The sequence below is a fragment of the Adiantum capillus-veneris genome, chromosome 24 (genome assembly GCF_014529385.1).
Source record: "Adiantum capillus-veneris isolate H3 chromosome 24, ASM1452938v2, whole genome shotgun sequence".
Lineage (NCBI taxonomy): Eukaryota > Viridiplantae > Streptophyta > Polypodiopsida > Polypodiales > Pteridaceae > Adiantum > Adiantum capillus-veneris.
The window spans coordinates 27933921-27960530 of NC_140954.1; the positions used below are offsets into that span (position 1 = coordinate 27933921).

A 26610-nucleotide genomic window follows, 5' to 3' on the forward strand; every position below is an offset into this window, starting at 1 on the left:
CTACAACAGTCCTCAACCCCAAACCCCCCCCCCCCCCCCCCCAAACCGGAGCTTTGACTCCTCTTCACAAAACTCTTGTAATTCTCTTATTTAATGAAATCCTATTTTTGACATGTACGAATTGATTTTCAACCTTTCAATTTCATTGCCTTCTTCTAATGTCACTTGTTTCAAAAATGTGTAGGACATATTGCGTTCAGATATTGCAAAAAGAGCCTTGGGCTGACCAAGTAAACACAGAGAATAGAAGCGTTCAACTTCATCGATGGCGATCATTGCCCCAACATCCACGCAGCTCAGCGAGCCATGGCGGGCCTCATTGAGAGGGCGATACACCGAGGGCCGCAGAGGCACCTCTGCATCCACCTCCATGTCCACAAAGCCTCGCAAGCCCAAAGGGTTTCAGGAAAAGCCTGAGCCGCTTTCGCTTTCCTCTTCAAATTTTTCCGAGGACCCAACATCTATGGAGAAGCTTATGTTCGAAGAAGGCATTTTCGAGACCGGTTCTTTCTCTGAAGGTACCGACGAGGGCGGACAAGGAAGCCTTGAAATAGTACAAGGCAAGCCAAAGGACACTAAAGCTCGTAAACCATTGCAGAAGGGTGGTCTTGTTCCTGAAGAGTGGAAGTACATGCAGCAAGATCTTCAGATGACAAAAAAAGAGAAGAAGAAGCAGTTCTTAATTACGCAGAGAGAAAATACCCAGCTCAATGAACTTAGAGATGATCTTCGTAGGCAGAGAATTGATTTGCTCTCTGAAACGGAGGAATCTGCTCACGCTCAATCACTAGCAGGCCGCACCCAGCTTCTAACACCTTCCCAACTGGTCGAGCTTGAGAGAGATTTATCAACCAAGGCACCTGATCCACGCTTTCTAGGTATGTTCTATGTTTGAAGCATCACTAGGGAATCCTTTTTGGATGTCAGACTGCCCCCTGGTATTTCATTTTCTAATACAAATGAATTTTTTGAGGGGTTGATCTTCATTTAGGAAATGTGAGAACAAGATTGACTGAGAATACTCATGTATCTTTTTTATGGGTCACAATAGCTAGCAATAGACATGCAGCTATTTTTAGATATTCCTAAGTGTTTTTTGTTTGCTCGTTTCATAGTGCTATTTTACATAGTACTGGCTTTGGTTGGTTGTGTTGAATATGTTCTTTTGGTTAGGCTTAGTGACGTCTGTCAATGCCTTCTTTTATTGGATAAGGTGCTTTTTTTTCATGCTTTTGACAGTTGGCTTTTGGTGTCGTAGGAAGACAAAGAGTTTGATGAGATGTTCACCTTTCATGAGAAGGGTTTTTTAAAGAGGACCATTCCTGATTTCAGCCAGGTTTATTGTGTAAGTTGAATGCTCAATAAATATTCTTAAGGTGTTTAATTTAGTTGTAATGGGTCCCTTACAAATATCCAGTGAAACCCCAGTTCTACTGCTGTGTATATTGCCACCCTGATTCAAACCGGTTTTTTGGAGTTGCAGCTTTATTCATTAACATTAACCGGAGTAGGTTCTATCATTGATAATAACCATATGAAGTGAGTGAACAAGTTTGATTACGTTTTGCAAGTGGAACATCGATTGTGTGTTTTTAAGGCTGTAAAAGACTAATTCCACTTGTCTTACTAGGAAGATATCATGTTTGGCCCAGCATATACGGAACTTTGGCTTTGCTGTGTTGGTCTTCTCTCGGCCGCACTAGCATGCCTTTGTTGGCAGCAGCTATGTGCAAGAGATTGGGCAATGCTAGCTCAATTGAGCCAGGCAACCACGATATGCGGGACTTTTACAATTTCCGGTTATAGTTGGAGTAGTCGTTTGATGGTTTTGTGTCGAATTATCAAACAGGTGGAGGCCACTGCACCTTATCGTCATTGTTGGCCCTTGATGGCAACATTCACGGCTACTAGGTGCACGATGAACACTCGTGATTTGGCTCAACTTTTCATGGAACCTTATACAAGCATTATGGTTTACTTGAGGAGAATGTTAGTGATCATGATACAAAGTTCTTTGCACCCAAATAATTTTCGAAGAGTTGGAAACTAAGTTCTTCATGTCTTCAAACACCCAAAGAGTGGTGGGCCAGTGTAGATTTTATGAGCGTGTGTGCAAGCGAGTGATCGTAGTGGAATTTAGTTTTTTGTTGTGTTTTTCTAGAGGATCGCGGTGCTGTGATACCGTTTGAGCTATAGAGGCATAATGTGTGGTATCGTGTTTTCCTTTCCTCCCTTCCATCTTTTGGTTTCCCCAATGAGGAGCATCCGATTCAGAGTTGCAGGAAACGGAAACGGAAAGAGAAACGGAATGCAAAGTTTGAGAAGGTTGAAACAGGGAAACACCACGTTTGCCAGGGTGTGCTATTACCCATGTAATAGGATACAAATACGACCACGGATATACTAGGAAAACACAAATTTTGATAGATTTTAAGAATTAAGATACAACATCAAGGGACAAAGTCTTAATTTTCATCATGCAAATGGGACTCTTGAGCAAATGGCACTCAAGAGTCAAATAATGTAAGGTGCAATGGAAGTGAATGTTGAACTTTGCTCAAGATGAGTGCTCCGAACTGTGCTCAAAGGTTCCTTTTACTTATGGAAGGGAGAGCCTTTTGTTGCTTTAGTGAGAGAGTGCAAATGATCACAAACAAAGGGAATGACACTGCGAATGAAGGTGCTGAGACTGAGGGAGAGAGAAGAGAATACGACACCAGAATGTTGTCAAACCCTCCTCCAAGGGCCCCACTCTCTATGGCGAGAGAGGTCTATGCTACAAATCTCGTAGAATGGTCTAAATGCAATGGACTTGCCGATGATGTTGACGAGGATGATGATGACGACGAGACGGGCTGAAATCTGAGAACGCTAGGGGCTGAAATCTGCAAATTTGGTATCTGCTGAATTTTGACACTGTGTCGGCGACGACGATGACGCGACAATGATGCTCTGAAAACGCAGATGCTGAAATCTGCGAAGAGCGGTCTGAAATTGCAAACGCTGGCTGATCTGACCGTGCGGCGAGGATCTCCTGTGGGAAGGTGAGATGTGCAAGGTTTGGGACTTGATCTGCGGTGTCTTAAGTGCTGGAAAGGAAACTGAAAATGCTGATGCAATGGAGGTGCTTGTCGCTGGGAATCTGCAAAACGCTAGACTGATCTGCAAGTTGCAAAAACGTTGGACTGGTGTGTTGGAAACTGCTAACGCCAGGGCTGATCTGCAATCTGCAAAACGTTGGGGCTGATTTGCTGCCGAAACACTGGGAGTCTTTGATGGCTAGAAAATGCTAGGAGATCCTGTCGGTCTTGCTGAGAAGGTACACTGCCAGATGTTGTGTATCTGCTGCCTTTTCTTGCAGAAAGTGCTAGCGCTAGCTTTTCTTATATATTGACTTAGCGAGTTTACCCTACACAGTTTCCCAACAAAGTCACTTATTAATAATAAGTGAAAAATGGCTAAAATAAGGAAAATGGTTTCTATGCGTTGTAAAATGCTCATGATGGCTATTGATTGTTCTGCTGATTATCATGCTGTGTGCAACCAAAGGATATGCAACTACTGTGCCTGGACATGCATGGCCTGCGCACAGGCTCACAAAGGTGTCAGAACACTTTCTAAGCTGACCTGAACTCTAGATCTAAAGTAGCTTGTCCACATGCACATAGGGTTAGATGTGCACGTGACAAATTAGAACAATAAACAATGACTTGTTGCTAAACGTAGAGGGCATGAATCTATGAGGATATCTCCTCTTCAACTTTTACAAAGTGATCACCAGCATCTTCTTCATTAAGCTCATTGGCCTTTGGCTCCTCTAGTTTGAAAGAATCATAAGGACTTTATTTAATGTCACCTAAATGAAACAGCAAGTTGAAACGATTCAGGCCCCATTTCTTGCCATCCGAAACTCCACGCGTTACACCTCTGATTTCGCAACGTTTCGGGTCGAGAAGCACGTTTCAGGCCAGCTGGTGGTGTTTTGCCATTTCATATGTTATTAGAGGCCGTTTTTGGGCGTTTCCTGCTACACTGATCTGATTGCTCCTTGGTTGAAGTAAAAGAGCAGTTTTTTGACGCCGATGGAGATGGCGGCGCAAAGCTATGGACCGACTTTTACGGGTAAAGAGAATTCGGATGAGTGGATTGCAGACTTCAAGTTGTATATGCTGTCATTGTGTATGCCGAATGAAGAAAGTAAGATGCAGACTATCCCGTTAGTGATGCGTGGCAAGGCCAAGGCATGGTTATATGCATTGGAACTTGGAAGGCGAACCGAGGCAGGCATGCTCGGCTTTACAAGCGCGGTTTTTGCACGACTTATGCAAGGAGGTGTCTCCAATCGATATAGATGCAAAATTGAAGACCCTCAAGCAGGATGTAATTGAAGATTACATTAATACATCTTTTGATCGTTTTGAAGAGTGTTGGACAACGTTAGCGATGGCTATGCAATTAGCCAACAATGAATATCTCAAGCTTGGACAAGTTTATGGCGGATTTTGAAAGCCCAGGTAACTAATGGCAATTGCCCGGTCAACGAGTAGGAAAATCAATAAGAAGATCAAGCAAGGAGTGCTAGGATAGGAAGTGGTGGCTTTTGCTCAACCGCAAAGTCCAAAGGATGAAATTCAAATGGAAAATCAAGCAAATCAAGGGATAGTAGTTGTTCACAACAATGGGTATTTAGTGTTCAAGATTTATCAGAACAGATGTTGGAAGTGCGTTTCAAGTGTGATGGTGTAATGTGCAGCAGAAGTGTTTGATGGTGAATGCTCAAGATGAGTGCTCAATGTGTGCTTAATGAGAGACGTGCAAAGACTAGAGAGAGGAGAGAGAATGATACTGTGAGTGAAGGTTTTGTGAGTGAAGCAGAGAGAGAGAAGACTAACACCAGATGGGGTCCCAAACCCCCCTCCAAGGACCCCCCCTCTCTATCGCTAGTGAGGTATTTGCTTTAGATTGCACAAATGCTGATGGGATCTTGTAGTGGATGCTTGGATCTCCGAGGCTAAGGGCTGAAATGCAAAAACACTGGTGGAACTGATGGGATTTGCTTTGGCGAAGAGGCTATGGCTGAAAAGTGATAACGTTGGTTGGTCTGATGCTTGTGTTGAAATTTGATGTTGCTAGGGTTGATATGGTGCTTGGATTGAAAAATGCTAGGGCTGATTGCTGAAGCAAAAACGTTGGTCTTGCTGATGGCAAAACGCCAAGGCTGTGGTGCTAAGGGGTTGGCTGCCCCTAGGGTACTGCGGGTACTAACTTACACTTGAGAAGCGACCCCTAGGGTCACTTATATTCTGATGTGCACACGACTAATTAGATAATTATTTCCTCGTAAATAAATTAATTATTTACAAAGTCTGACATTGTTACATCCCTCTTGGTTCTAAACAGTTGACCTCAACTGGAAAGCGTCAACATAACTGTGCAAGATGTATGGGTAGTCCTTGAGATCGGACTCAGTCATCCACTTTGCATCTAAAGGGGTGTAATTCTTGAACTTGACTAAATACTTTCGATGTAGGCTCCCGGATGTTAGTTGTCTCTCAGAGTGGTGTATTATCTGTTCAGGTTGTAGGATTTCCTCAGTCTCTTCGACTTCTGGAGGATCTTCTTGTACTGGCGCCACTGGAGGAGGTCCAACATATGGTCGGAGGAGACTTACATGAAAAGCATTATGGATGCACCAATGAGAAGGCAAATCCAATCTAAAAGTCACTTCATTGACTTTATCTGTAATCTTGAAAGGGCTGTAAAATCTATGGGGCAGTTTGACAACTTTCCCTTTTCCGAACCACTTTTTCAATCTAGCTTTCTCAAACCTAAGTAGGACATATTGTTCTTTTTCAAGATTGAGATTCCTTGTGTGCTTGTTTGCTTTTCTCTTCTGTTGCTCTTGAGTACGAAGGATCGCTTGCTTTACTTGTTGGTAGGCAGTATCAATATTGCGCACAAATTCATCTGCGGCAAAGATGTTTCTTTGGTAACCATAATAGGAAGTAAGAGTGGTTTCCCATAAATAATTTTGAAGGGAGCTTTACCAGTTGAGGAATGTATGGTATTATTATACGCAAACTCAATTAACCGTAAGTATTGTTCCCAATCGGATTGTCTTTCCAAAACAGCACTTGAGGAGGTCTAAAACAGTGGCATTGGCGATTTTGCTTTGACCATCTGTTTGAGGATGATAAACTGATGAAAAATCAAGCTTAGTTCCCAAGTTCTCGAACAATACCTGCCAAACAGACTAGTCATGCGAGGATCTTTATCACTGACAATAGTCTTTGGCAATCCACGGTGTTAAAAAATCTGAGCTAGAAATATTCTAGCTATGTGATCAACTTTGATCGTTTTCTTAATTGGAAGGAAATGTGCTTGCTTACTGAATTTGTCTACTATAGTCCAGATTGTATCATTTCCATTCTTGGATCTAGGAAGATCCGTAATAAAATCCATGGCAATACTTTTCATGGCGTATTAGGCACAGGGAGTGGCTGAAGCTTGCCTTAAATCTTATGTCTGTCATATTTCACTTTTTGGCATACTAAACACTCGCATACATATTTTTCAATGTCCGCCTGGAGTGTTGGCCAAAAGAAATATCTTTCGAGGGCACTAGTGCTATCAGCAATTCCTTGATGCCCGGCATAAGCAGAATTATGTGCTTCATCCAACACCTTCTGTCGTAAGGGCTGAGCTATGCATATTGCTTGTTGACGATATAGTGTACTATCCCTAATGGAATAAGGTGGTCTTGAGTGACCAGCTTGAAGATCTATCCAAATTATAGCGAAGTCTGGATCTTGAGGATACATCTCACTGAGAGATTCTAGTTCCTCATGATAAATTGTTGTCATTGCATTTGGAGAGAGCATTTGCAACCGCATTCTTTGTTCCAGAAGTGTGTGAAATCTGAAAATGGAACATTGAAAGAAAGTTGGCCCATTTCATCTGCTTTTCTGATAACTTTCTCTGTGTGAGAAAGTAGCTAAGACTCTGATGATTTGTCTTGATTATAAAATTAGCTCCTAATAGATAATGTTTCCAAATGGAAAGAGCATGAATTAGTGCCATTAGCTCTTTCTCATAAATGGAAGCATGCAACTCTGCATCTTTAAGGCACCGACTTTCGTAGGCTATAGCGTGACCCTCTTGGTTCAAAACTGCTCCTATTGTTAGGTGCAGCGGAAGATTGTTTGCGCTTTGCTCAAGATGAGTGCTCCGAACTGTGCTCAAGGTTCCTTTTAGTTCTTATGGAAGGTAGAGCCTGTAGAGCCTTCCGTTCTTTAATGGAAAGTGCTATGATCACACCAAAGTGAATGGACACTGTGCGTGCAAGTGAATGAGACTGAGAGATAGAGAGAGAAGAGAGATACGACACGAGAGACGTTGTAAAACCCTCCTCTGAAGACCCCACTCTCGTCAGCGAGAGTGGTCTACTTTTGATTGTACAAAGTGGTACAATGACGATGCAATGGACTGATGCAATCTGGGACTATGCCGATGACGACGACTTTAGGGCTGAAATCTGTGGTCTTCTGTTTGCTGAAAATCTGCAAATCTTTGGGCTGTTTTGGGTGGCTGAAAATGACTGTTTTGGCTGCGTTTTTATGGCTGAAAATTGGGGTTCTTTGCAACCAACTTGGGCTGATTCTACTGATGTCCCAGAGGGCTGAAACGCTGTTGTTCTGATGCGGCATTGGCTGAAAACCACTAACGCTTGGCTGCCTTGTATCCTTAGCCAAAAACGTTGGGCTTGATGGAATCCAAAAACGCTGATGGGCTGACTTTGGAAACGCTAGCAACTTGAGGTGCTGGCGATGAGGGGAATCTGCTAACGCTAGGTATGCTGGTGTTGATGGCGATCAAGGCAATGCTGAAAACGCCAGAATGGGGGTACTGCTGGGGTTGTCCAATCCTAAAACGCTAGGCTATGGGGGGGCTTGGCGTTTGAGGGTTCCTGCTGAGAAGAAAGCCTGTTGAGCATGTGCTCCTGCTGCCTCTTCTGCCAGAAAGTGCTAACTTGGGTTTGCTTATATATTAACTTAGCAAAATTTCCCTACCTACTTTTGTTGGAAAGTCACTTAAAAATAATAAGTGAAAAAAGCCAAAAATAGGGAAAATAGGCTAAATGCACTGGAAAATTCCCATGACTGAATTTGATGGATTTTGAAGGGAATATTGATGATCATGCTGTGTGCAACCAGAGGATATGCATCAACACTAAGTGACTGGGCGTGCACGGTTTACGAATAGACTCACAAAAAGTGCCTGATCACTTCTAAATCTAGATTGACTGGACTGACTGAACCTTTGTTATGCTGCAACTTGTCCACGGACACATAGGGTTGGATGTGTCACGTGACATCCCCTCCTTTTCAAAGTGAGGTACTGGTACCGAACTATATGGCGTCGAGGGAGATCGCCAATAGCATCCGGAATCTTGGAAGGGACTCTTCGCCGACCCACTCTGATGTGTGGGTCGTGCGGTACTTGAACTTCATAAAGGTTTGCAACGCTTGCTTCTTTGGGCTGTACCGAAAGCGACAGTCTTCTGTGGCTCCTTCGATGCTTCAACTTCATGGAGAGTCGTGCTTCCTTCGTCTTTAAGAATCTCCATGGCTGAAAATTTTTGAAACCATTTCCAACACAAAACCATGAACATACCTATTCCATGTAAAGCGAGTGGAAAAAATCTTGTCTTCTCTAAAGACTGTGTATGCAATGTAGATGAACATAGAGACGGAGTGACAACCTGTTCATCAAACACATGCAAACAATGAGATCGAATCTTTCTCTTATGATCTAGAGCAATCAACTGTGGCAAAACACAATGGAAATGCCCATGCTTGGTGCTCATACTTTCATGTGCTCGTTCGGAAACTGTGTCATGCCAAGGAAGAGAAATAGAATGTGACTTCCTTACATACATACTTTTCAGCTTTTCACGAAAAATCCGCATACATTCGTGCTCATCCATGAGAGAAACGTGTTCAACATACAATATGTCATGCCTAGGAAAAGGGATCACATAACGATGTTGACTAAAATACAGGAAACGATCACGAATGAAACATTCGAACAATGCGTGCGTATCAATCATGCGAACACATAATACTTCCTATAAGGGTTCTTTGGACCTAGGTCGAGAGCCAAGATCGCTTCTTCCTGAATGTTCAGATCGTCCTATGGGGGTTCTTTGGACCTCTACTCGAAAGCCAAGATCTATCCTTCGTGATTGATCGAATCTGCAACGAGGTTAGCTTTGCTAGAAAAAGCATCAACTAACACATCATCCTTGTGAACAATCACGTCATCTTCATGCAAGTCATTATGCTTGTGAGAAATCACATCTTAATCATGCAAATCATCATGCTTGTCTTTGTCATCCAAACCATCATGCAAATCATTATCATTCAAATCATCATGCTTCTCATAACCATGCAAATTCTGTGTGTCATGCTGTGGAGAAGAAGGGACTGAGAGAGTCTCCTTTTCCCGAATCTCTTGCATTTGTGCCTGAGCTTGAGAAAAGAGTCGCAAGAACTCTTCCCTCCTTGCTTTGATCTCGCGACCAAATTTTACTTGTCTTGCTTTGTTCTCTGCTTGTCTTTCTGCTTCGTCTTCTGCGTGTCTGCGATCCATTTCTGCTTTTCTTTCTTCGTGTCTGCGTTCCATTTCGGCTTTTCTTTCATTGCATTCACGATCAAAGTTGGCTTGTCGTTCTTTGGCTTCCAAGCGTGCTTGCTCACTCTCACGCGCTATTGCTACCATTCTTTCTTGGTATGTGTGCTCTATGGTTGCTATTCTTGCGGCATTTCTTGCTTCGCGTTGTAAATTCTGTTCCATAAATAACAGGTCCAACTCCTCCATTGGAGTTAGTGCAATCAGTGTCGTAGATGGGGAAGGGGGAGGGTCGGAAAAACCTCCTGGTGGGGAAAATTCTTCTTCGCCTCTCTCATGCTCATCACCTCCAAGCGAAGTATCCATTCTGCTTCGAGTGATGATCATTCTGAAGTCGTCGGTTCTTGTGGTCTTGGGTTCTTAAGTTCACGAAGAACTTGGGTTCTTGGGTGTCTTGGGTTCTTAAGTTCACGAGGAACTTGGGTTCTTGGGGGTCTTGGTTCTTGGGTTCTTGAGGTTCTTGAGGTTCTTGAGGTTTTCTTTTGCTTGCAAACCGTGTTTGAGAAGGATCTTCTCTTCACCCGAGTTCTACTCTTTTCCGCGGGCACACCCCTTGGCGGCCTTGCGCTCACACCAAGGTTGATTTTTCCCACCTCACGTTGATTGGCCGGCCGTTAAGTGCACGGTCCACTCTCAATGAGTGAAAAGAGACACAAGGGGAGGCTGGACAAGCCCTTCTTTCTTGGGATTCCTGTCACTCTTCAACAAAACACGATCAGGAATCGACACGTCCAAGCGAACTTGGGTTCGTGCGACCTCTACAAAAAAAAATTTCTTGTGGTTCTTGTGGTTCTTTCCTTGAGTGATACAGAACACTGTCAAAGCTCTGTTACCAATGTTAGGTGCAGCAGAATGATTGTTTGCGCTTTGCTCAAGATGAGTGCTCCGAACTGTGCTCAAGGTTCCTTTTAGTTCTTATGGAAGGTAGAGCCTTCCGTTCTTTAATGGAAAGTGCTATGATCACAACAAAGTGAATGGACACTGTGCGTGCAAGTGAATGAGACTGAGAGAGAGAGAGAGAAGAGAGATACGACACGAGAGACGTTGTAAAACCCTCCTCTGAAGACCCCACTCTCGTTGGCGAGAGTGGTCTACTTTTGATTGTACAAAGTGGTACAATGACGATGCAATGGACTGATGCAATCTGGGACTATGCCGATGACGACGACTTTAGGGCTGAAATCTGTGGTCTTCTGTTTGCTGAAAATCTGCAAATCTTTGGGCTGTTTTGGGTGGCTGAAAATGACTGTTTTGGCTGCGTTTTTATGGCTGAAAATTGGGGTTCTTTGCAACCAACTTGGGCTGATTCTACTGCTGTCCCATAGGGCTGAAACGCTGTTGTTCTGATGCGGCATTGGCTGAAAACCACTAACGCTTGGCTGCCTTGTATCCTTAGCCAAAAACGCTGGGCTTGATGGAATCCAAAAACGCTGATGGGCTGACTTTGGAAACGCTAGCAACTTGAGGTGCTGGCGATGAGAGGAATTTGCTAACGCTAGGTATGCTGGTGTTGATGGCGATCAAGGCAATGCTGAAAACGCCAGAATTGGGGTTGTCCAATCCAAAAACGCTAGGCTATGGGGGAGCTTGGCGTTTGAGGGTTCCTGCTGAGAAGAAAGCCTGTTGAGCATGTGCTCCTGCTGCCTCTTCTTCCAGAAAGTGCTAACTTGGGTTTGCTTATATATTAACTTAGCAAATTTGCCCCACCTACTTTTGTTGGAAAGTCACTAAAAAATAATAAGTGAAAAAAGCCAAAAATAGGGAAAATAAGCTAAATGCACTGGAAAATTCCCTTGACAGAATCTGATGGATTTTGAAGGGAATATTGATGATCATGCTGCGTGCAACCAGAGGATATGCATCAACACTAAGTGACTGGGCATGCACGGTCTACGAATAGACTCACAAAAAGTGCCTGATCACTTCTAAATCTAGACTGACTGGACTGACTGAATCCTTGTTATGCTGCAGCTTATCCACGGACACATAGGGTTGGATGTGTCATGTGACACCTACACAATCTCTTGATGCATCACAGTACACCTCGAAAGGTTTGCGAAGATCAGGGACGGTGAGAACAGGTCCGTGACTGAGTAGATACTTAAGCTTCTCAAAAGCTTGTTTTTGTCTAGGTCCCCAATAGAATGGAATCCGCTTCTTTGTCAGATCATGGAGAGAACCAGCTACGGCGGCAAAGGGTCGAATGAAACGTCGATAATAAGAACAGAGACCGAGAAAACTTCGTACGTCATGTATTGTAGTTGGCGTAGACCATTCTACAACTACTTAAATCTTATCAGGGTCCATTCTCACCTGATTGTGATATACTATATGGCCCAAGTAGTGAATTTCTTTTAGAAAGAACTCACTCTTCTTAGCACACAAATAATTTGTGTTTGCGTAATTTTTCAAACACTAATGCGAGATGCTTATAGTGTTCTTCTTCCGTCTTTGAGAAGATTAAGACGTCATTGAAGTAAATCTTCTATATGAGTGAAAGATTCTATCCATCATTCTGTTGAATGTGGCTGGTGCATTAGTGAGTCCAAAAGGCATCACTAAGAATTCATACAACCCGAAGGTTGTTCTAAATGAAGTCTTATGCACGTCTTGAGGAGCTATGCGGATTTGATGATACCCACTCTTCAAGTCTATACGACTAAAGACACTTGCTCCTTGTAACTTATCAAGAATGCCATCAATCCGAGGGATTGGGAATTGATTCTTGATTGTGATCTTATTTAAAGATCTATAGTCTATGTACATGCGGAATGTGCCATACTTTTTCTGTACTAGCAAGACAGGTGAACAATATGGAGAAGTACTAGGCCTTATTAAGCCCTTCTCCAAAACCTGCTTGAGGATTTCCTCTTGCTGCGTTAGACTAACTCGATAAGGGGGCTGATTTGGAGGAGAACTTTGTGGGATCAAATCAATTGTATGATCCTCAGGTCGAGAAGGTGGAAGTTTATTTGGAAGCTCATCTGCAAAACAATCTTCAAATCTTTCTAATAACTTAATTCTTTATTGCTCTAAAGAGGAAGAAAGTTGTGAAGTAGACACATCTCTCTCTCTTGCAAAAATTAAGTATGTTGAAACACACTTTTTTATTACTTTCTTGATTGCAATGTGATTAGCGATGGGGATACGCCAATCACCTGCATCCACAAGTACAAGATAATGCTTTCCTTTATGATCAAAGGATAAAGTTTTCTGAACATAGTCAGGAATGGGATGCATCTTGTAGTGCCAAGGCATTCCCAAGATGACATCACACCCTTTACGTGAAGCTAGTAAGAAAGACTCTTGATCTTTGTAGTTGTCGACCTTTAAATTTAGTTTCCCTATGATTGGAGTAGAGCTGGGGTTCTGCCCTTTGAAAGCAGATTGTGCATGAATAGAAACTCCAAAACGGTTGGGCTATAAATTCAGGTCATCAACTAGCTTTGTAGAGATGAAATTGTCTGCCTAGCTAGGATCAAACAGAATAAGAGCCGGTTGGTTGTTGATGCTACCCCATGCTTTGAGAAGAGCTCTTTCTTTTCCATCCTTAGTTGTATTCCCCTGTACATCGGAGACTGCATCAGAAGAAGGTGGTTACGGGGTTTTTGTAGGGCAATCACCCTTCATATGTCCAATTTGTCCACACTTGAAGCATCTTCCTTCGTTGATGTAGGTTCTCAATTAAGCAAGAGAGAGATATTTCCCTGTCTTGGGTTGATTTGGTGTTGCTTTTGCATCGGAGGCGGTTCTTTTCTTCTTTTGAGAAGAAGAAGTAGAGGTAGGCTGTTCATGAAGAGCCTTCTGCTTGGCATGATAGGTGCTTTGCTCCATCTTCTTGGGAGTACCCTTGTCATGTATTCCATCAGCTATGCGAGCTGATTCCATAAGTATCTGCAAGTTACCTCGAGGGTAAAGCTTCATAGCCTTTTGCAAGGCTTCATGCAATCCTGCTTTAAACTTGCACATCTTCCGCGAATCTTCAATCTTTATGAATGGGGTGACTTTCAAGAGAACGTCCCAAAACCTATCCACATAGCGTGGAACAGTTTCGTTCTCTGACTGTGAGAGTCAATCCCACTCTTTCTTTACTTCTTCCTCATCGTCTGGAGGAAGGAATTGTGCATAGAACTCCTTCTTAAAAGCAGTCCAGTCTTGGGGTTTGCGTTTCTCCAGGATAAGGGTTAACCACCAATTGCTGGCGGTGCCTTTCAAGTACATATTGACATGCCGAGAAGCTTGGATCTATCTTTAAAGTTCCCTTCTACAAATGCAACTTCAAATTGGCGGATGAAAGCCAAGGCTTTATCATTATCACGCCGTCCATTGTAGGTGTCGAATTTTACATCTTTGTCACTGGACTTGAGTGTTTTTTGCTTGTGGTGCTTCCTCTTATGGTGCTCCTTCTTCTATGCTTAGACTCCTTGTGGACAGGAGTCCTTTCCCTTGAATGCATTTCTTGTTGCGACAGATTGTCAAGAAACATATCTTTTGGAGCGACTATGTCATCCAGATCCTTCATGAAAGAAAACTGAGGAGAATCAGGAGGATCTTGCTCTTGAACCTTTGGATTAAACCGCACATGACGTTCTGGAGGTTTCCTTTGCCTCTCGTGCATGTGGGAGGTTCCAATTAAAGGATCTTTCTTTGGTTCTTGCGTCTTTGGGTTCTGCTGGATTTCTCTTGATCCCATCTGCACTTTCTCCTTCCCTTTCTCAAGGGTATGGAGAATCTTCTGGACTGCTGGATGGGAGAGAGCTTTTTGCAACTCTGCCACCTGTTGTTGAAGGACAGAGAACTCTATCTCACGTCCTTCTATTTCTGCAGTCTGCCAAGAGTCGTCAATCCCTTATGAAAGAGAGAGATGATACCACTGTCACAAAAATACGGAAGCATAAACTGACTTTTAATTGTACTTCAAATACTCAAGAGAATTAGATAGGGAGAGAGAAAGCTTGACAATTCACTGGGGACCAAAAGATGGGCTGGTCCCCCCCCCATAAAGAGATTATCTTTATTACTAAGGGAGAATCTTTACAAGCACAGGAGCGGGGCAGTAGCCCATCCTCTATTCTTTATTTTCTGCTTCTGACTGAGAGAGTGCGAAAGGTACTCTGTGAATATTGAGAGGATTTTCCCTCTGCTATGAGATTTTGGGAAGCTCTCGAAAACGAGAGTCTATCTTCCACAAAACTCAACGGAAGCTCTCGAAAATGAGAGTCTACCTTCCGCTAACTGTGTCCCTTTATGCATAATCATTCTTGCAATAAAAACAAGGGAAAAACACACAAAATGCACGCACACATGCTTGCTGTAACTTTCTGCACATAACCTGAAAATGTTACTTGAACACGTTCCAATGTCGAAATAGAGACCTTTTTCGCAATGGAAACGCACCAAACTTAGTGTACGCGTAGTGTAGGTAGAGAAGAACTAGATTCTATGAGTGCTTTGCTGAAATTCACCCTAATGGAGGTGATTAGGGGCTGAAAACAGAGAATTTGCAGTAGCTAGGCGTGAAAGAAAGAGAGTTTCCTTCTACTTTTTCGCAATGAATCTTCCCCCACAACAGCCCATGATAAAGAGAAACCTTTTTCTAGGTGATGGGAGCTCCAAGACTCCACATGCACCACAAGGGCTGATTCTCTAGCTTCAATGGAGAGCTCCGATGCGTAGAGCACTTTTGGGGGGGTAGGTGCACTGCCAACCCGTGAAGCCTATATAGCCAGTAGGAAGAGGGGGCGCTAGAGAATGAGGGAGGGTGAGAGTGAGAGTGAGAGAGCTAGTTTGCATTGGTAAGTGTGCCACTTGGCACACTCACTTAATAACTTAAAAACCTTTCAACATTCACATTTAAAGGTTTATAAACTATTAATGAAATGTGCAAATTGAACCACAACTGCACACATGGATGCAACCAATGAAATGTTAGCAGCTCCCCAACACAATGCTGTACCGACACTGCTTTGGCATTACCCGTTCGCACTTGTCCAGCCATTTGGTCCAGCACAAACCATTTAAAATAATTTAATTGACTTATCGTAAGGCTGTAAAAATAATTCAGGCCTTAGGGTTACTGTTGTTCTAAGGACCCCATCTCATTCCTTTGCTCGCACTGACGCACGTAATTGTTTGAGCCTGAAATGTGAGGCTACTATCTACCCCTTCATTGAAGACCCGATTTCCCAATCACTAGGGCTTCATGGTATTTTCTGCCAGGGTCTCCCTGAGGTGGGCGCACCTGAGGCCACAGAACTGCTAGATCTATTCTAATGTGCACACAACTAACTAGATAATTATTCCTTGGTAAATAAATTAATTATTTACAAAGTCTCACATTGTTACAAAAGAGGTGTGTTCTCGGGTTTCTTTTGTAAATCAGCTCGTCTACGACGTCTATGGGTTGAAAACAGACAAAAACAGAAACTTGTCGCGATGGAAACAGTGTCCGTATGCACTTCTTCGCGATGGGACTCGTCTACATGGTCTTGGCGACATCTCGTGCACTTGGGGCAGCCATGGGGATCACCGGCAGTGTCATCTTCAGCAATGAGTTTTCTCAAAAAGCATCTGTGTTTCCTCAAAGTTTCCTCTAGGCTTTGAACCCGTCTTCATTCAAGTGTTTGCTCATCCTTGTGCACAATTCTAACACAGTTGGGAATTTCCTCCTGACTAAGGAATATTCCCTTTCCGATGCCTTCGCCACCCACCATGTGACGCATCAGGAATACCCACCACCTAGTTTTTTCTCACTGAACTTACAGTATAATCTCCTTCGTGATGCTTTGTGTCGCCCATCCTATGACGCATCAGAGATGTCTATTTCTGGATGGTCGAATACTTCTTCCCGATGCTACATGTCACCCTTCCGATGTGACGCATCAGAAGTACCCATTCTTGGTGGCCTTACAAATATTCCTGTTCACAGTGCTCCCAACCATCTGGCGTTTTTCCCAATAGTACTATCAACACCTTCATCTCTCTAGCATTTTTAACCATCAGCCCATCGCCAACATCAGGACCAAATTCAGCCTATCGCCATCATCAACAGTAGATCAGCCCCAGCCTTAGGGGATTTCAGCCCTCAAATCAGTTTTCAGCCATGGTGTTTTTACATTAGCAGACCAGCCTTGCAGATTTCAGCCCATAGCCTTGTCAAAACTTGTAGCGTTTTTGCGTTTCATCCCTTAGCCTCACAAATCCAAGCATCAATAGCAAGATCCCATCAACACCTCAACATCTAGGATCATCGTATCAGCATTTGTGCAATCTAAAGTAAATACCTCTCTAGCGATAGAGAGGGGGGCCCTTGGAGGGGGTTCGGTGTTAAGTCTTCTTCTCTCTTTATCACTCACAAAACCTTCACTCTCAATATCACTCTCTCCTCTCTAGTCTATTGCATATCTCTCATTGAAGTAAAAGGAACCTTGAGTATGCACTGAGCACTCATCTTGAGCATTCACCATAAATCACTTCCTTGCACATTACATTGAGATGTCGTGGGACCTCTCTCTAGGCTGGCCGACCTACAACTCGGTGGGTACATAGGCAGCCAGGGGGGCGCCCTCTTTAGTCTGTGTGTGTGTGGTGTGCTCCCAATGACATTCTGTTCAGTACCATGAATTGGTATGTTTTGTTCATGAATAAACTCTAGGTTAAAAGAACAAGTCTTCTATTTTTTAACATTCATTACATCCAACGGTTATAAATTTTATAGTTCGATTAGTACTGCATGTCTTTGTACTTGTATGATGGTACATGACCGTACATGTCAACCCTGCAAGGGGGGCACATGTGCGGTCTATGGATGCCAGATGGGCGTCATGCCCTTGTGCATCTTCTTCATCTCAGCATTTTCTCTGAGTGCCCCCCCCCCCCCTGCGCTTCTGCTCCACTATGACACGTCCTACCTCTGCAGTGTCTTCTCTACCACCACCACGTGGACTCTTTCATCCTTCCATGCCAAGACCTTATCCAAAGTATCTAGGTTATTTATCCTATTATCCTCCACCCATGTTGCTAGGTCCCATACCCTTAAAAACTGGTGTTTCTATAGTAAAGCTCAACATATTTCGTGGAGTTTAGGATAGACCAAAAGCTTTGCAGTTTCTCCAAAAAATTGATGTTCTTTGATTACGAGAATTACTCATAAGACGCAGTTGATGGTTATATTGTTTGAGGTCTCGTGGATGACTACCATTAGCCTCTACCTTGGACTTTCCTTGAAAGGTGAATCGGGGCTTATTCCAGATTTAGCTAGGTATAGTTTTTAGTTGTACAGCGTACATGCAAACTTCACGAGTGAAGTTTTTGTCTGATTTACGACCAGTTGATATTGTGCTAATCCTTGCATATGCCCTATCAACTACCTTATTTTTGTGGTTATTTTTTCTATGTGATGCTTCTTTAAGTGCTAGGCTTCAGTATGGCTGAGATCATCACCATGAGTCTATACCTTGCACTTTCCTTCAAAGGGGAATTTGGGCTTATCCTTTATTCAGCTAGGTGTGTGTGGATATATGTTAGTTATATCTTTTAATGCTTGATTTAGTGCTACGCTTCATCACGGTTGAATCTGCCCTGCATCCACATAGCGATGACGTAGACTCCGTATGCAGGCGTTTAACATCTGTTTATACTCGTGTGTGTGTGTGGGAGCATACGTTGATACCTAGTTTGACACCCACTGCTGGGCACCTGGGGATGTCCCATACTATTTATTGAATCCCATACATGATGACAGTTAACTTGTGGATGACTATGGTGATTCTAAAGGTTACACTTTCTCTGAAATATCTTTTCCTGATAAGTTGAGGTGTATGTTGGAAGCTGTGCACTTTTTATATGTCCCATTTACGTGTTGATCGTTTTTATGCTCAAAAGTGAAGTCTTTGTGTTTGTAGGGCAAGTGGCCTCTGCTGCATATGTTGGCATCATCAGGGCAGTATTTTTTCCTTGACCAGTTTCTCAACTTGGGTGTAGAGGTTGATGAAGAGGATGAGGTATTGAAATCTTAACTAGTGCATTATCAATTGACTGATTTACTTCAACTAAAGCAATGAGGTTCTCATTTGGTTTGCAGGATGGATACACGCCTTTGCAAAGAGCTGTCCAAGCAAGAAGGGAAACAGCAGTGACTCAGCTCTTGCGCGCAGGGGCGAATGTGGACGTCCTTGATGGGGTGCGGTAAAGAGTAGAATGTTACTTCCAAGGCCGTTTGGTTTCATGTTGTAATCGTAATGTCTGTTGCCAATGGTTTGTGGATGTGGATTCAGGATGGGGCTAACTTACTTCATTTAAGCGTTCTTGTTCACTCGCTGCACCTTGTGAAGTTATTTGTAATACGCGGAGTGCAAGTGAACCATGCTGATAAGGTATGCCAGCCTCTCTTTGGTATACAAGTCAAATGATCTTTGAAAGGTATTAATGGGAGGTTCATGCAGTATGGATGGACTCCATTACACGTCGCAGTCTTGACTGGAAGAGATGATATAGTGAGGCATTTGGGTTTGAGTGGGGCAAAGCAGTCGATCAGAAATGAGGTCCGTCCTCTGTTCTACTCATGGTTCAAGTGTCCATCCTCGGTTTTAACTATTCATAGACTTTGTTGGAGCATCTCACCTTGATGCCAATGGATATTGTGATTCAAGGTTCAAGTTTCCATTGTTTGATGATTTATAGCCTCTGATCAGGCATCTCACCTTGCAGGATGGGATGACACCCATGGACATTGCGATCGCGCTTGGAAAGGGCTTGAATTCAACGGGGGTAGCCAGGACTTTGAGGAGAGTGTTTGATTTAGACTTGACTGATTAGATTGTTTTTGTCGTACTTGTCATGCTTATCACAATTAGCTAGTCAAGGAAAGTGAGTTCAGTGAGAGCAAATGCTGAGTTAGTACTTTGTGCAAACGTCAAGTGTCTCACATATCCTGAACTTACGGGAGGAAGATTTTTGGAGAAGTGCTCCAGTGAGCCTAACTGACCGAAAGATGCATGCAGGTCACTTTAATGGGTCACTAAATGGATTATGTACTTTGGATGGTATTGTGGTGATTCAGATTCATCATTGAGGTGTTCACTATTTTTTGATCTTGATTTCAGTACTGGATACTGCCAAAAGCAAGTCAAAAACTAAGAATGCCTTTACAGTTGGCTGTACACGTGTAGACACTCAAGCACGAACATCCTCACTACTTACTAGTCTATATGAATACAATTGAGAATGAATGAATGGCTTTTCCAACAATCACAGCAGTCAGCACTCAAAAAAATTGTTTTCCAAAACTTGGAAACCACACATATGGAAAAGAGGCAAACTGCCTATAGATGAAGGTTTTGTGGAAAGCTTCACCCTTGTTCTTTGGGACTCTGTGGGAGGCGGAAGGGTTTTAAACTTTTCTATTCATCTCCTTAAGAAACATTTAGGACCTTCGACCTCTCTCCGCTAAGTCATGCTGGCACTGTCTAGCCCCCCAAGTTTGCTTCAATTGTTACTCCTACTGACAGTACTGGATGAATTTTATCTGGGTGTGGGCTGGTTGGTTTTGGAGAGCTCTCTGGCCAGCTTCATAGGGGTTTTGGGAAAATTGTGAATTCAAAGTAGTTACAATACTATATTTTGTTGGGTGGTATGTGACAATAACCCATATGCTTTGTCTATACCTAAGACTGTCTGGAAATAAGTGTTGAAGGTGTAGTGAAGGTTATATTTTGAAAGGTTGGATCGTGAACATTGATGCTTGAGGGTACTTATGTGGGATCAACTATTTAAGGAACAAGTGTTCAGAGTACATGGGAAGCTTTCCATTGACCATGTGTAAGCTTATGTGGGTTGAGGGCCTCTCATGGAAGTTGTACATCTATCAATTATCTCAACTTGCAGCAACGCCACGAGTTTTTGTGCAAGGGTTCGTCCTCTCAAGAGTGTCAGTTTTGGAATTTGAAGACATTCCTTTTGAAGGAGTTCCAAAATGCACACGAACTATTTCAACCAATAACAGTATGTCTCCAGAGGGCATCACAGTACATTAATTTCAAGAAGACATTAATTTCCGAGACTGCCTCTTAACGACTTGTTACTTTCAAAGCTAAAAAGAACACAGTTAAATGCCATTTGCGAATGTAGGAAGAGAAGCAATGTTGAGAGGAGGAGATTGCCAGGGGAAAGCTTGTCCAATTTTGAGAATCAAAAGTGCATGTGCATGTAAATGTGCATGCACCAATGTGACCATGGCTAGAAACAATCCTTAGCAATACTATAGCAAGGCATTAAACCTTCCTCTAACTAAAGTTAACTAGTCCTCGTATCTTGGAGTGGATTGATTGCAACATATGGACATCATGGATAGAGCAAAAAGTCTTCAAGCTATTTCAATGAATGTAGAGCAAGGATCTTCCTCCAATTTTCGTCTTCAAGAAATGCAGTCTAAGAGGATATGCCGGTTTAAGGCACATCCTTTTATAGTACCATTTAGCCATATAAAATACAATTTTTGAGGATATGCTTAGCAAGAGATGTCCAAGGAAGCTTAAGACTATTTTGACTGTATACAAGAGGTGTGCATTTCCTAGATGTGATCTCTTTTGCTAATGGTGGTCCGTGCACGTACTTATCTTTTCAAGCCTATGCCATGTCTCTTGATAACATGAGGGAAATATGTGAACACTAGACTTGCAGAGTTGCTCTTTTTCAATATTTGAATCTTTTGGACAGAGCTATGATAACAATAAAAATGGTGCCATTGCTCGAGTATCTTTTAGTTTGGTATGCTCTTCTAGTATGAAAATAGGAGAAGACCGAAGCTCCAAATAATCATTCCAACAAGGATACTCTGTGCATTTCCATTGAGCATCACAAAATCTTTTTGCTAGATAAGCGAAAAGGTTAGGTTTTAGAGGTGAAAGCATAACCTTTTTGCTAGTTTCACAAAGGTTTTGCTTTTTGGTGAGGAGAAGCATGCCCAGATGAATATCTAGTTAGCTTCTTAGATGAATGTGTACAGCAGTAATAACAAACTTAAGGAAGAAGCATTATGAGCTAGACAAGTCAAACATTGGCAAAAGTAAGAGAATGATGAGAACTCTAAAGCAATGGGTGCTTCTTTGAAAGCTTGAGCTTGCTAAGGATTGCACCAAGGTAGTAGGATACATGCTTATATTCAAGGTGGTGTATTACCGAGCATGTGCAATGCTTGGGATGTGGCCTTGCATAACTCTGGAGGATTCAAAAGAGGCATGCCACTTGTGGATAGATTCTTAGCTTAGCTTGACCAAATGGGAGATCTCTGAGTTTGAAGAGCGGCGGTGGGAGTATTTATGTCACAGACAAGCTTTATGGTGGCCTAATTCAAAGGTAGAGTTTTTTCATCATTGTGGTTCAAGTAAGGATGTGGCCACCTGTGCACCAATAATAAGTGTATTTTTAACCCATGAATTGTGACAATATTGGTATAGTGACAAGAAGACTTGCAGAGTTGCAAATAACTGGTGCACATGTGACCATACAAGAGACAAATAACTAGTGCACATGTGTCCATACAAGAGACACCATTATTTGAAAAAGTAATTGTTACTATATTTGAGTGGAGTTTCTAAACTGGAAATTTTTGTAGCTAATCTTGAAAGTTAACCCAATTTTTTCCATGTTCTTTTTGTCATGATGTTAACCTTGTTTTTTTTGCATGTTCTTCCCCAATACATTTTGTCATGATATTAACCTTGTTTTGTATGTTCCTTAATATCTTCATCTAGGTAAGGTACATGGGAGCTTGGAGAAATTGCCAAGTCAAAAGCCACATTAAATACACAACAAAACATCGATTTTTAGTGCTGGTTAACACCACTCTAGTGTCAACATGTGTAGCTTGGCCCATATACAAGTTATTACTTGCACCTACATTTTGAAGTCTATGTACTATCCTTTATATTTTTATACATGTAGCACATACTATTGATGATAGTGCTCTGCTCGCTTCATTCTCTAGCATACTACACAACTAGTAGCTAGTAGTCCAATTTAGTGTTCACACATCCTAGCTTGTAGTATGAATTTATCGGCAGAAAATGAAAACTCATGACCTTAATTTTCAAGGTTAAAAATTGTACATATTTTAATTATAAACCCTAGTAAATAACTTAGCTATTGACAACTGCCTCATTAGTTTGACATTTTTTAGAAAAGATTGAAATGGTTCTTTTTCGAGTGGTGGTTCAAATTCTCTTATCCAGTTAGCAACTGTTGCTAGCTGTTTTCTTTGCAACTTTATTCAAATAGCACAAAAGTTACAATGTAAGCTAGGTTCAATGCTAGATTAGTGATGGTGTAGGTTGGAAATGGTGGAGCCAAGGGATGACTAGTGCAATAACTAACCTTGCATGTAGATGATGAACATTCATCAAGATTTCAACCATCCTATTGGTATGGGAGCTACAATGCCTATTTCAAGAGCTCCACCTGCACAAATTGTACTCTCTCTCTCTCTCTCTCTCTCTCTCTCTCTCTCTCTCTCTCTCTATATATATATATATATATATATATATATATAATTTCATGAATGTACAAGGGTTATAATTTTCACCACTAAAATGTAGGAATATTGGAATGGCTTGAGGCCCTCACTCTATCTAATAAAGGGGTATACACGGCTAAGGCTTTTGATTCAATTGAGCAATGGTACTCATACCCCATGCTCCTTGCAATGGATGGAGATTATCTCGCTAGAGAGAAAAACTAAGGGAAAAAGACATTTTATGTAAGCCCAAGTACTTCAAAAAATTCTTGGATTTTCTTTTGAAGTCCAAAATTTAGTGTATGTTGATGTAAATATAACACGCGTACAACATAGCTTCTCAATGGAACAATGTGGCAAATCTAACCTATCTTGTTGTATAGTTGTAGCGTAGTAATTCAAATCATGTATGTGATGCTAACGCAATTGGCAATCATTAAAGTTATAAACATAGATTTCTTAACAACATAGGATACTTTTTTTTGGGCCCTAAGTACACTGTGAATTTTAATTAGAGAGAAGAAAATATATACATGATGGGAACCCAAGAAAGGGTTTAGAGTAGGTGGCTTTTCAAAAAATTATAAGGTCTAGAATACATTTGGGGATGAGAAGTCCAAGACATCATTTACAAAAAGTCCTATATTGGGTGGGGAGTGGAGCCACAACAATACATCTTCATTTAGGTGAGAGGGAATTTAGTTCCATACGGATGCCATCCAAAAATTCTTGCCCTTCTTGGACGTGCTCCATCACCTTATAAATTTCCTATCCAATGTGTATGGACCAGTCATCAAGATGACCATAATTTCCTTCCTCAATCTCAAGATCTCTTCCTTGATCTTAGAGGGATTCACACAACTAGGACATTATCTTTCAAGATGACACTCCTTTTGTGCCATACTCTTATTTGGCCTAGACAAATTCGCTTGTCCTAAAAGAAATCATAAAAAAAAAAAATCTTAGGCTAGGCCATTATCTTTCAAGATGACACTCCTTTTGTGCCATACTCTTATTTGGCCTAGACAAATCTGTTTTTCCTAAAAGAAATCATAAAAAAAAAAATCTTAGGCTAGGCATCTGATACGCTCCTTCATAAACAAAGAAATCCCTTTGCTACAAATTAATCCATAGGAATTCAGATTGAGCTTTATTCAAGAATGCAATTAGGAGGCTAACATTCTCTCCTAACAAAAACTATTGCAAAAGAGGGATGGAACCCTAAGACTTTAATCACGGGAGCTAAAATAGGCCAATTCCAAGGACAATTGATAAACAAGTTAAAAGGACAAACAATTAACAAATGGGCAATATCTTCTATAGACTTGCATCAAGAACAAAGACCTTGACCTATCCTCATTTTTTTCACCTTGACTCCTATCTAGACAACTTAATGAAGTATGAGCCAAAAAAGAGTTGTTTTGTTTGAGAGAATGGCAACTGCGCAAATGCTTTGAACCTTGAAGGCCCATAACTTCCTGTCTTTGTCTTGAAGCCATCTCTTATCAAGAGTGTTGTGGATGGAAGGGGAGGAGTTAGAGGGTTGGATGTGAGGAAGGACGAGTTTATACCCTCCTCTTGATCAACAGGAGGGATGAAATAGTGCTCAATGTCCATAGCCAATGGATTGGGAACTATGCACATCTAGACCTAATGAGCTGAATTTTCCATAGTCTAGATTGAAGTGTATAGAGAGATCGAGGTCAAATATCCATTGTCCCAAAAATCTCCTCAAATCTTAGAACCTTGTCCTGAGGTTGTACCTCTGGTGCCCGACCATCCACTGACTTCATTGACCACTGACCTTATTCTATCTACATAAAAGAATAAGGGGTCTCACTCATTAGTAGTGAGTACTCCACCCACACATAGTCTATCACTCTATACTCATCACAAACACACACACATGCACCACATAGCTTCGTCACTAGCGTACTCTTCAACTTGCGACTTGGCAATTGTTTGAAGAACAAAGCATGACATTGGCAGTCAATGATGTAGACCCTATTGTCATCTCTCTCTCTCTCTCTCTCTCTCTCTCTCTCTCTCTCTCTCTCTCTCTCTCTCTCTCTCTCTCTGTTGTAATCCTTCATGCTAGGAGCAAAATAGCTTGGCTCAAAGCCAACACTTGTAATAAAAGCTTACACTCAATCCATTGAAGCTTGCACTATTGTAATGAATTGCATTGTCCATCTGGCTTCTACAATATCTTGTTGGTTTCATGCTTGTACTTTTTCACATCTATCCTTCCGTAGGACCTGATAGGTCAATCTTTTTGGATTTTTCAGGGCCTTCATAGGATTTCTCCAGTTCCCTAGGTTGTCTCATGGGTTGATTTACAATGATCCTTTGGTCTTGTAGAGTATACTTTTTGTAGAGACGATGACACACTGCTAGCCCCTTGTTTTTCTTTGTCGGATTCCATTTAAGTGGTCTATACCTCTTTTAAGGTTCTTTTCAGTTCCTTGTATTTAGCTTTTTGCTCCATTTTGTCATTAAAGGTTTTTGTCCATTTTTTGATTCATCATTTCACGTTCTTTTTCTTTTTGTAAGAGCTCAAAAAAATAGCCAACATATGAAATAGCAATTCCTTTTTCGTGGAGAACGTGCATGGTGATTTTTTTTTAAATATTTTTGTTCACGCTTTAAACTCATTCTTTTACGAGTTATGCGAGACCATTTGTAAAACATTAATAGGGGCTCTTGGTCTTTAAGATATCAATTTGCACTTGCACTAAAATTAGATTGCATGGACTTGCTTGGTTTGATTGGACTCCATAGGCCCCAAGAAAATTGGGATAGAGAGATAAATCATTGCTATGAGAGAGAGAGTCTTCCACATGACAAGACTATAATGTAGGCACATTGATGACATATTGTGAATGCAAATCAGCCTCTCAAATATAAGGAATCTTCTTTGCTCACATGGTGTTTTCATGGCAAGAGGTATTAATGTTCGTTTTTTGAAGCCATCCTTTTGTGGAAAAGCATGAAATTCTTTACAATCTAAGGTGTTTTCCACTTCTGGCATGAAAAAGAACACCATCAACATAACCAAGTGGCGATGTTAGGTTTTGTTTGCCTCTTTGATGTAGTATTACTACAACAAATCTGTCTTCTCTCCTTTCGTAAAGTGGGCCAATGATATTGCATATTGAGGTCTTTGGGAGCAACTCATTGGTTGCCTTTCCTCTTTTCATGTGCTCCTTGCCTTGATCTCACTCCACCCTTGGCAAGATAAAAAAATTAAGGCAAAAAGACCATGGATGTCTATTTTATATAATATGTGTATTGGTCTCTTGTTGGATGAGTTCCTTTGCGACACTTTCAGAGAAGATGATCGACATTGCTTCATTGCTTATCCTCTAGCAAAGAAGATACGAGCCAAAAATGCACAGAGTTGTCTATTT

At 41.8% G+C, this 26610-nt stretch overlaps 1 protein-coding gene across 1 annotated transcript; it reads left to right on the forward strand.

The window, feature by feature from the left end:
• The first annotated feature begins 202 nt into the window (after positions 1-202).
• On the forward strand, positions 203-19938 carry LOC147426134 (uncharacterized). The gene is made up of 7 exons (XM_086498821.1): positions 203-878; positions 1263-1345; positions 18594-18692; positions 18773-18871; positions 18966-19064; positions 19134-19232; positions 19399-19938. Exons 1-7 carry the CDS (start codon positions 266-268, stop codon positions 19504-19506), a joined length of 1200 nt encoding a protein of 399 aa, XP_086354947.1. The 5' UTR covers positions 203-265; the 3' UTR covers positions 19507-19938.
• Positions 19939-26610: the final 6672 nt, after the last annotated feature.